This window comes from Saccostrea cucullata, unplaced genomic scaffold (genome assembly GCF_032062105.1).
Source record: "Saccostrea cucullata isolate Sc308-1 unplaced genomic scaffold, CSIRO_AGI_Scuc_v1 ctg5899, whole genome shotgun sequence".
NCBI lineage: Eukaryota > Metazoa > Mollusca > Bivalvia > Ostreida > Ostreidae > Saccostrea > Saccostrea cuccullata.
The window spans coordinates 140,071-152,500 of NW_026922157.1; the positions used below are offsets into that span (position 1 = coordinate 140,071).

Consider the following 12,430-nt stretch of genomic DNA (forward strand, 5'->3'; position numbering starts at 1 on the left):
TTCCATCATTTCTGAAATGACGTGATTACTTCCCACTTTAATTAAGCAACATTATTTTCAACATACTCAGACAGTAATCTTTTGAACTTCCTCCTAGGGCACAGTGATTTCACTAATTTGAAAATTACACCTGTTATGCCTTGTTTTACTAATTTGCACCACACCATATACATGTACTCATTAATTACATTAAATGTTTTGGATAATCAATAAAACCGCAGTATTGTAGGCCATATTTTCCCGCAAAAAATATAAAATGATGTTTGTAGTACAATTAATACATCCGTATGCAAATTATCCCATGTTTCCGACTATCGTTGATGAACGGGCATACTATACTAACTAGACAGTGATTCCTGAAAGGTGCATGGACATAGGTTTGAAGTTAATATTTTCTGTATAATATTACGACTTGTATATTTTAATAGCATTTCACACAAAAAAAATATATTTTAAAATCTTATTTCATCTAAAGTTATTAAAACTCCAAATTTTTAAACGGGTTTGATTCACACATCCGTGCACTTTTACAAATTTTACTTTTATTCTTTAAATAACTGAAACATTAGTTCATCATTGGAGTCCCGTTTTCGGGATTGATTTTCATTTCTCCGCTTGGACTGACGTGATTACATTCACCTGAACATGTACCTTGTGCGATTACCTGCACTTGTCGTCTATGTGAACTATGTGGCTGACCAGATCAGATACATCTTCACGCGGGCTGTAAAATTTATCATTTTCAGTTTAAAACGTACGACTTTGACATGATTATCCTCCTCTAGTTATCTTTTTGCTCCATGAAAAAGTTGTTTTCTACTATCTTCTATTATTGATGTGAATTGCTCCCGTGGCGTATACCGTTCGTTTTTTTTAGCATATATCCTTGTTTCTTTACCAGGACACTTTCCTTTGTGAATGAATCGTACTACATGTTGGTAATTCTCCCTTTGATAGGCTAACCGAACAGATGTACGTCTGCAATCTGAATGTAATGCCCAAATCCTAACTCACACTCTTAGAAGCCTCGTAGCTGGGCTTCGGTACCTTCATAGCTTGTTTCTTTCCTAGAACCATAAACACAAAATTGCTTTTCAAAGATCTCCATTGTAGATCATCGACTTTATAACATAACTCGTAACGGTCCCACCCTATGATCTCTAGATTTCTGCTCATGAGTTCGATCGTTACCTTTAGTCGCTTTATTTATTTGGCCAGGGTTTTCGACATCTACAGTTTCTCTTGTCTTCCTGACCTCTACAATCTGCTGAGAAGTTCAGGAGTTAAAAATTCTAATCCCTGAAATTATCAAGATAGCTGAAATGATTATTTTAACGAAACGTCACATGTACAGTTCGGGAAACTTTTGTGCACATAAATCAGCATCAGTGCAAGAAATTAAGCGTCGGCATCCAGCATCAGGGTTGCAGCATTGATATCAGCATCAAAAAGTAAAAATGAAATCCTGTATACAGAGAAAATTTCGCCCCGGTTTTATTTTCTTCCCTTTCGTCCTCTTCTTGATTGGGTGAAATTAAAACGGGGCGAATTCAAATAACAACAGCATAATTTCTTAAACAGAACTCTGTCTGGGCGAATTTAAAACAGGAAAAAATGTTCGCAAGTGCAAAAGGGCGAAAATAACATGGCGCAAAAATAATCTTGTATACAGTAAGCAATTATAGCATTGACCTCGTCGAAACAAGCTTTGCCCTACTAGCATCAGAAAATCGGTGATTTTTACAACTTTAAATTGCAAACGAATTAAGATAACTGGTTACATTATTAACAAATAACATCGAATGGAATATTTTTTTGTTCATTGTGTGTTGTTTTACGTACCATTCTAGAATTTCTCACTCATGTAGAGAGGAAGTCACAATTTTACGGTGAAAGACTTCAAAGTTTAACCTTTACTCAGCATTCAGGGTCATCGAGCAGTGAGGGATCTTATATCGTTCTAAAGCCTCAGTGACATGGGACCTCTGTTTTGTGGTCTCATCCGACAGATCCGCAACTTTCACTTCAAGTGCCGAGCAGATGTCTATTTTTTATCGACTTGTGTCAGTCGCTGCAAAGATTCGAAGTTATGACCTCCCGATCGTGGAGCGTGCGCTATACCGACTGAGCTAACGTAATCGGTGTTATGAAATATAGTGATAAAAGGTTTACAAAGCGTTTAACTGCCATGCTGAAATCATTTATCTACTTCACTTACTATGATTCTACTTCCAGTAACTTTTAACTTATTATAATACAGCAATGGTAGCATCATATATACTGTAAAAAATATAATATTAGAATAAAATATCAGAAAACCAAGCACATTATAAAAACAAAGCATCCATACTGCAACAAGATTAGTTCCCTGCACTTTATCTGGAGATGGTAATACACTCATACACTCTAAAAAAAATTTCAGAGGTAGTATGACACGGCCAGGAGAAGGATGTTGAGATAACGAACAGTATTCAATCTCAAAGTCCATAAAACAATACAAAATATGAGCAGAACAAACGTGGACCTCCAAATCATAAGAGGCGGGATCAGGTGCAATGGAGGAGTGAGCATCCCCCGCTGACCTGTCACACCCGCCGCATGCTCCTTGTCAAAATCAGGAAATAACGGGAAAATCCGTCGTCAATTCCGTGTATAAATAATGGACTAACGATTAGTATGAAAAACGCCAGTCAGCATTTGGCTCAATGATTAATTGTATTTGTTGACAAGGTCATTGTATCAGTCATAGAACTTACGAAATGATGACTTGAAACGAGACTGCTGATATTCTTTTTTCATCATCTTGCTTGTCAAAAATTTACCTCGTTCTAGAAATTGTTCATACGTAGAGGATGCTCTTGCGTATCGAATAAAATGAGATATATATACTCCGTACTCAGGTGGTAAAGTTATATTGCTGCATGAAATTGATTGATTGATTGTATATTGTTTAACGTCCCCCTCGAGAATTTTTCATTCAAATGGCGACGTCATCGTATGTCGGTTAAGGGCTTCAAATTTTCACTCAGGACCCTTGAGCAGTGAGGGATCTTTATCGTGCCAACGCCTACCGCTGACACGGGGCCTCGGTTTTTTAGGTCTCATTCGAAAGACCCGCAACTTTCACTTCAAAGTGCCGAGCGCATGGTGAAGGAACAATTTCTTCCCGTTTTTTTTTAAAAACTTAGGTCAATTGCGGCCGAGATTCGAACACATGACCTCACGATCACGGAGCAAGCGCTCTACCGACTGAGCTACCGTGAACGGTTTGTTGCATGAGTAAGGAAAGTTGACAATAGAAAAGTTAAAGTCATCACGTTTATCATATTACTTGGTTGTTAGATTACCATAAACGTTTTTTTTTTCAAGTAAAATATCCAAGTATGAAACAGATGTGTTAGAGAAGTAAGCATTCCCTATCATCAGGTCACATCCACGATAAGCCCATTTTATCGAATGCTTCAAAATCCGTCATTGTAAAATTTAATATACATGTAAACTTAAAGGCGTAACAATTTGTATAAAATGTGTTACTTTTTAAAAATCATACGTTGCATTATAAATGGTATTTACTAGCAAAATCACTATAAAGACCGCAGATCCTTTTACTAAATACAAAATACCTGCTTCAACAAAATTTTAAACATTTCCTGTTAAAATGTTTGGACTTGATGAATAAAGCAACTTGTAAGGAAGAAATATAGTTTGTCTCTAAAATATTGATAAAGGAAATAGGCATCAAGTATTTTGGACAAAACATAATTTGCATTCTTATGGCCTATGAAATCGTAGCAAGTTGTAAAGCAATAATATCTTATTTGCAATGTTGAAAATATTAGGCAAATTCTAAAAAGGAAAAAGGACATGTACATGTAAGTAGTAATTCATTTCTTAATATTTCCTTTTTATAATAATCTAGAAGAAGGAAATGGCATCGCTATAGTGATTATAGTCAATCCTATATAAACAGTGTATAAAGAACTCCGATAGTTTTTTTTCTTTTTACAGGCAATTTCAAACCTATAAGTCGCTTTTTTGCCGATGTGTGTGTTTCATAGTGTTTGTTTATGTTTATATAAATTACATAACCTCTTAAGAGACCACAGTTTAGGAAATGATTTCACTTCATACATGCAAACTTCCTGATAGTTGTAACAAAATGATATCACAAGTAATTTTGAAGTGTTTTCTTTTCTTAAAACCGACTTAACTCAGCATTAAATAGGTAAGTGTTTTATTGAAGAGATACAACATATTTCTATTTTTCATTTTTAATAATTTACAAATAAATGAATCATTTTAAACTGTGATATTCAAAGAAATATTAAACTTTGCTTAATTGATTGTATCAGAACAGTCTTATATGAATGCATGAATCTGCAGTTGTCAATGTCTTAATCATCATTTTTTTCTTATGAACCACTTGTCGAAACGTCCTGTCAACGTCTGAAGGGAAATATGAAATGTCCATATTAACAAATATTATTATTATCTATCTGTCAGCCAGCCGGCCTGCAGTGTGCAAATTACATACACAAAACGAAGATGGGATGATGAGTCTTTCTTTAGAGCTTGTTATTCACAACCAAATTAGAAAAGGCAAAATCATTATTTGTTTCGGAACACAATATGTTTAACAATGTCTTGTTTCTTGAGGTTCAAATTTCATTTTACTTACAGTTCGACTGGTCAGAAAAGAGCCTAATGCGATAGTATACACTTATCCATTGGGTGTGAGTGGGATATCTCTTTTATCAAAACCGCGACAGAGAACTATTCTCCGAGAGCTTGCCCGAGGGGAATAGATCCTGTCAAGGGTTTGATAAAAGAGCTCTCCCACTCACAACCAGTGGATAAGCGTTTTATTATACTGATGTATAATTAGAAAATTAAATGAATATTACTTGTAAGATGAAATTTGATTATAATTTTACCAAATCAACATAGTACTGAGGGATCAAATGAGATTGCTTCGAGGTCACGTGATGGTCAGTATTCAGAGATCCTTGGAAGTATTGGTGTAATTTTAATAACAATATCCATTTTCACTATAGATTTAGATGATTTCCAGCATCCCATATACAAAGGGTGGGTATGGGATGGGCATTTGATCCCTCAGTACTATGTTGATTTGGTAAAATTATAATCAAATTTCATCTTACAAGTAATATTCATTTAATTTTCTAATTTTACCAAATCAACAGTACTGAGGGAACCAATGAGATTTTAGAGACAATACTTCAAAGGATTCAAAATGTATTATATATATTAAAAACAAATGCAAACAGTTCACTTTTATTTTCGACTAGTTGAATATAACATAAACATGCATTTAACATCATGATAATGTATTGACATTTTAAACAAAAGCAACACAATTAGATTTCAAGACTTTGAATAATTTTCCAAAATAGTATTTCCTACACTCACTTTTTCCTCACTACATGGCTTATTATAAAACTTTCGAAATGTACAATCTGATTTCCAACCGGCTACATTCAAAATGGTCGTAATTGGTACATTTGCAGATTTTGCAGCACTCATTGATGCTGTTCTTGTGCTGTGAGCCTTAAACATTTTTACATTAATACCAGAATTTCCTAACACAGTCCTTATCCAGTTGCTAATTGTCTGTTTGGAAACCTTTTGATGAGGTGCCATGGTGCTAAGGAACAGCTGTGTTTCTTCGCCACGCAAAGATTTTGTACGTCCTAAGTATTCTTGTAAGGTTTTCACAACACATAAGCATTCGTCTTGTTTGAATCGCACAAGTTCAATAGGTTGTAAATGACTGCCAGGTTTGGATTGTTTCAACAAGTCTCCGAAATGAATTTTTACAACATCATTGTATATCAAAATATTTCTAATATCTATCAGATGTAAAGACTGACATCTTTGTCCTGTCAATAAAGCAATCAACATAGCTAGCTTCCAACTCAAAAGTCTAAGACTAATAGTATTTACAGGAATAAGAGTTTTCAAATATTCTAAAACTAAAGAAACATCCCATGTACATGCATATCTAGGCAATGATGGTCTTTTGTTAAATATGCCTCTCATAAATCTCTTAATCAAACTATTGCTACCAAGACTAGTTTCCGGATTAATAATTTCAAACACTGAAGAAATTCATGACTTTGCTGTGTTCACAGCACTATAACCTAATCCACTGTTGTACAATTGTAATAAGAACTCTAAAACATTATTTACAGATGCTTGAAATGGATTAGTTGATTTTCGCTCACAAAATAGCATCCATTTATGGAAATACGTCCAATATTGTTGTTGTGTGGATTGTCTCCAGGATGATAGCAAAATGTCTGCAATGTCCTCCGATATATTTTGCTGTCTGGGGCTCTCCCTGATATTTTGCACACAAAAAGTCGCATTTTTGATAAGGGGTGCTTCTCGGTTGGTGACATGGGAAGAGTTAATAGATGATGTCGCTTGGGTATTAGAATAGGTGGTTCCATCAGTAATTGGAGTAATTTTGTGAACCAATGCTGAGTTGTCCAAAGAGGTGCCACCAGAACTGCTTTGCATCTGTCTGTCTCTTTCTTTTGAATGACTCTCCCCAACAAGCTAAAAGGAGGAAACATATAGTATAGTTTATCATATGTCCATGCAAAGCTAAAAGCATCTACAGCAATTGCCGTGGGGTCTGGTAAAAATGACACATATGTAGTCAACTGTGTATTAATTCTGGAAGCAAATAAATCAATGTCAGGGGCTCCAAGCTGTTCACAAATATTTTGAAATACAGTCTTGTCTAACATCCATTCCATATCCTTAGATAAGTTTCTTGAGAGTTTGTCTGCTTCATAATATTTCTTACCAGGAAGATGACAAGCAGTTAACCAAATATTTCGACGTTTACACCAAAGCCAAATTTCTCGTGCCAAGTTGTGTAATGTCGGAGTTTTACCTCCCATATTTTGCAAGTAGGACACAGCTACTGTATTGTCCATGCACAGTTTTATATGACAGTCTTTCATGATAGAGCAAAAACTTTTTAAGGTCAAGAACCCAGCCAATAGTTCCAAATAATTGATGTGATTTTGTTGTTCTGTGTAAGACCAGTGTCCCCCTGTTCTTTTTGAAGAGTCACCTTGTAGTAGTCCCCCCCATCCTGAGCCTGAACTATCGCTCTCTAACACCACATGTGGTTCGGGTCTATTGATAGTGTAGAAACTTGTGTGGAGATTGTTAATCCACCATGATAAGATGTCTCGCGCTGATTCTGATACTTTAATAACTGAATCGTAATCAACTTTAGCACATTTTAATGCTTGTTCTTTTTCATGTTCTAAGTCTTTCAAATATAGTGGTGCGAACTGGACACCTGGCTGACATGCAACCAATTTTTCTATGATTTGTGAGAAGTCTCTGATAGAAATTTCAACTTTATTAAGTACTTTTTTGCACAGTAGAACAATTTTGTCCGCTTTTTCATAAGTTACTGACACAGTCATTTTTTCTGAATTCAATAAAAATCCCAAAAATTCTATTTTCTTAGTTGGAACAAATATTGACTTCTCTGGATGAATTGTTAGTCCTAAATTATCCATAAGTGTTACTGTGTCTAACACATTCTTTTTACAAGAATAATAAGAATCACCCTGTAGCAAGCAGCCATCAATGTAGCACGCTATTGAATGACCCAATTTCCTGAGCTGTGAAAGAACTGGTTTCAAAAGTTTTGTGAACACTCTTGGAGATGTAGATAATCCCATGGGTAGACAGGTAAATTGAAATAATTGGTCTTTCCACATAAATCGAAGATATTTTCTGTCTGCCCTTGTTACTGGGACTGAATAATAGGCGTCTTTTAGGTCAATGGAAGCAAACCAACAGTCTTGTTTCATTAGGTTTATAGCTGATTTTAATGTGTCCATCTTGAAATGGATGTGTTCTACTTCTGAATTAAATTTTTTCAAATTCAAAATGAGTCTGATTGAACCATCTTTTTTCTCACGAGGAAAGATTGTTGATATATATTGATCACAATAAAAATCATTCCCTTTTTCAATTATGTTTTTATCTAAGAATTTAGAAATTTCCCTATCTAGACCTTCTTCCTCAGCCGTAAAAAATTTTATGTTCCTTGGAACCAATTCTTGTAAGGGTTCATTTGCAAGTTCAATTTCATAACCTGATACAACATTTAGAGTCCAAGGATCAGAGGTGATCTCTGACCATTTATTTCTAAATGAAGAAATTTTACCCCCTGTAAAATTGTCAGGGTTATTTTTTAGTCTCATGTTCCTTGTATCAGTACTTACAGTTGTAGGGTATTGTTCTAGTCTTTTTTGTTCTGTTGAGTTTTTTAGAACTGGCGCTTCTCTAAAAAAGAGCTCTTGTTGGTGTTGTTCCTGTTATTCATCGTATGTCGTCCATAAGATGGAGACTTAAAGCTGTTCTGCCTGTTTTGTGTGTACCGATTCTTAATGTTTGAATAAATTGGGGAGTATCGCTGAGACTGATAGTGTTTGTCTGTGATTTTCCTGCTGACTTTTTTGGCATCAGTGATTTCTTTGATTTGTTTCTCTAGTTCATCCCCAAACAAATAATCTGTGACAGGGATTTCTGCTGCACATAATGCCTTGTATTCATTCGACAGCTCAGGTCTGAGTGATAATCTTCTTCGTTGTGACATCTCCGAGAATCCCAGTTGTAAGAGTTTGAAGGTGTCATTGCACATAGTAAAACAGTCTGTTACATCTGTTTGTGTGAGTCCTTGTTTCCCAGTCTGTGCTTTCAGAAGTTTGTCCATTAAATGTATCAATGGATAAAAGGTTTTACACATAGTACTTTGTATGTGTTGTAGTTTTAAGTCTTGGTCCCGTGCTTTCCTCGGTAGGCTTGACCAGATGCCCTTGTTGATTCTAGGGACTGTTATTTTCTCACAGTTTTTTGGTTTCATGTGTTTTGCCAATAAGTCTTTCTTTTTGGTTTCTCCAATGCGTGTCCTCATGCTATCATTAACAATTTTTGCAAGTCTGTCTTCTATTTTGCCTGAACAGTTTTCTTCCTGCTTATAAAACAGTTCCATAGAAGAAAGCAAGTCATCTGAATCCTTTTCGTCTATCATATCGTCCGCGGTTGCGGCTGGATCAGCTATTTTGTCCAAGTCGTTCGTCCAATCTTCGTCCTGTTCTTCATCCGAATTTCCTCGCGACTCTTCAGATAATGCGATTGAGTATGACTTGTCTTCATCTTCTTCCGTTGGCCTAGTTATGGTTGCCGATGGCTGGTTTATTCTAGGCACATGGCTCATTGTAAACACCATTTGCTGCATTAACTCAGTCTGTTTCATGAGAAAACTCTCCAAAGCCGATGGCATGATTTCTCCAGCTGCATTGTTTTTGTTTTTGCCGGAAGTCATTTTTTGACATTCCGATCCCGATTCAGAAGCATGGGTGCTGGATCGGGATTCTATTATGTAATCTCCCACGTTCGGTTCGCAATCAGCTATGTGAATGCTCCTGTCCCCCGCAGATCCAAAATTGGTTTTCGACTGCGTCTTTGTCCCAAAATTGGGCTCAGTGTTTTCAGAACTCTCAAACCCAGAATTGGGTGCATGTGATGAAGCAGTGCCTGGCCCACAATGGGGCTCAACAATGGCAGCATCAACCTCCCGCCTCGCGGATCGTGGCATTCTGTATTTACAGAAAAATTATACCTCTCTAGGAAAATGTTCTTAGTAGTTCTGGAACTATTCCACAAGTTTTAACGCATTTGAATGCCAAGCAAACAAAGTCAAATGACTTTAAATATTAATATATTCCAAAGAGATGAAGATGCACGTCTTTGTAAACAAAGAAACCTCAAAGCACTGACCATCACGTGACCTCGAAGCAATCTCATTGGTTCCCTCAGTACTGTTGATTTGGTAAAATATAATTTCTGAGTTTTGAATTTTTTTGGAGTAAGATAATTCTGCAAGAATAATCTGAAATCCTGATGACGTCACAATGCTACTGAAGTCATTATGACATCATCAGTTTAAAGATTTTTCGCTGGAAATTGAAATTGGCGGCAACAATTGTATGAAAATTTTCCGAGGGTGGATAGCAAAAACTATACCCCAGGGTATAGCTTTGTTTTGCGTGGACTATAAAAGATTGTTATTTTACCTTCTGAACTTTATATATGAAACATTTTAACAGAAGTATAATAATGTTTGTTATCTCATTTGTTTCAAAACATTACGCCTTCTACAGTTTTGAGTAGATTTCAGTATGATTTTGCACATAAGTAGATTAAATTTTAATTCAGTGTATTGGATCTTGACTCAGATAAACAATATTGCCTTGTTTCATGAAAATAGAAATTTCTGTTTTATAGTTTTATAACTCTACTCCTTCTACAGATTGATCAATTTTATATAACGTGTCATACAAGTAGACCACTCTGAGAAACAATATTCCTGTAATATGGTTTTTTTCTTTTTAATTTTCATTCATGATTTTGCCATTTTTACTTAAAGTAGAAATTTCTTTGAAATTCATTCAAAATGCTACTCCAAGTAGTCTACTGAAAATAACATTGTCCATATTGTATTTTTTTTTTGCTTCTGATGAACGGTGTTACCACACTACAGTTTTGGTATGATAACAATAAATTTTGACACAATAAGAAACTAGAATTATACAGATCATTATTTTATTTATTGTTTCTGAAAAGTATCATGTCTTCTTTTGTTTTACTTAATATTAATTTTTCAAAAGGCATTAATAGTTTAACGCTTTTATTTCATTTAAATTACAACAAACAGAACAAAATTCATCTGAAGCATGATCAGGTGGTTCCTCGTCTGTGTAATGTTGAGTGGCTACAGTTCTATCAATATTAAGCAACTGATCACAGAGGATGACACGGGAAGTCTTAGTAACGTGGTTGTTACCAATCAAAGTTTGATTATTGGAGCTACAAATGTCATATACCAAATGGACCTTGATCTAAATTTAAAGATTAAAATCATCACAGGTCCTCAGAACGACTCACAGAAATGTGGAATTTATTTGGACAGCTGTGCTACCTTGCTTGAACCCATGGATAACCACAATAAAATTCTGTTGCTTCATTCCAATCAGATTGTAATCTGTGGAAGTATTTTCCAGGGAAAATGTGAAATTAGAAATGTCGAAAATATCAGTGAGGTTGTTTTTATTGGAAATACTCCTGTGGTTTCCAATGAAATTGATGTAAAAACAATTGCATTCATCACACAAGTTATGAATAGTGCTACAAAAGGAACGGAACCAATGATTTATGTAGCAACCGAATATACAAGATTTGACAAGTCCCGAAATTTATTGGAATTTAATCTTAGACGATACCATCCTCTTGTTAGCACTCGACTTTTTGATTTTTCGCTGCGTGGAAAAATTGCCTATGAAACTGAAAACAAATATATGAAACCCGGATTGATATCATATGTAAAGGGATTCGCTTCCGGAAACTACAGCTATATTGCTTTGAATGAGAGGAATCCAGATGATACAACACATCACTCTAAAATTGCTCATATGTGTAAGAGGGATGACCTATTAAAAACTTTTTTGGAAATACCATTAACTTGCAAATCAAATATGAAGACTTTCAACTTTCTGAAGGCTGCAAAGATATTTAAACCCGCCCTGATATTATTGAAATCCTTGCAGGAACAGTTCCCCGACCTGATGTCAGAAGATGATGTCATAATCGGACTTTTCGGTCAAAGTGTAGAAAACAGTTCAGCTATATGTCTGTTCATTATGCCAGAGGTGACAAAGAAAGTCTTAACCAATATAAAGACATGTCTAAACGGAAGCACAGACTATGCAGCCAATCTAAAATACAAAAGTGGATCAAAATGCACAAGAGTAGACTTGGTGAGGATGATATGGATCATTTTTGTTCAGATTTTTGATAATATTTTATATCTGTGTTTGACTGGTTTAAATGCACAAAAATAGATCAGATACATATAACGACCATAGAAATAATTTTTATTAAGAGTTGTGGTAATATTTGATGTCATTTGTTGATTGGTTCTCTTTGTTTACACCTGGCCAATTCAAATTTAATTCTCTAAAGTTCACTTTGAATATTGATATTCAAAATCATTTCTACTGAGATAAATGTGCATAAAAGACACTAGCCCTGTTTTTTTTTCTTTAAAAGACACCAGTACTTTCTCTCTCGTTACAACGCGAGCTGTTACATGTAATCTGAAACTACTGATTGGTTTACGAATCTTAATTATCAGGTTTTAGTAATTGACATCAAAGTATTGCAATGGATCATGACAACTACTGCATTCTATTATTCTTTGCTTCAAAGAGATGGTATCATCAGTTACGTTGGACTTTCAATAGATTATATATAGACAACCATTAACACATCATTTTCTCCTGAGAAAAAATGAAGATAACGAACACAGTAG

The 12,430-nt window shown here is 35.1% G+C and overlaps 1 protein-coding gene across 1 annotated transcript in view; it reads left to right on the plus strand.

Moving 5' to 3' along the window:
• Nucleotides 1-4,139: 4,139 nt before the first annotated feature.
• LOC134261298 (plexin-B-like) overlaps nt 4,140-12,430 on the plus strand; it is an 8,988-nt gene continuing 697 nt past the window's right edge. Inside the window, exons 1-2 of the mRNA XM_062743741.1 lie at nt 4,140-4,225; nt 10,778-11,876. Of these exons, the coding sequence (XP_062599725.1) occupies nt 10,797-11,876 (1,080 nt within the window). The 5' untranslated portion in view covers nt 4,140-4,225; nt 10,778-10,796. The remainder of the gene's footprint in view (nt 4,226-10,777; nt 11,877-12,430) is intronic.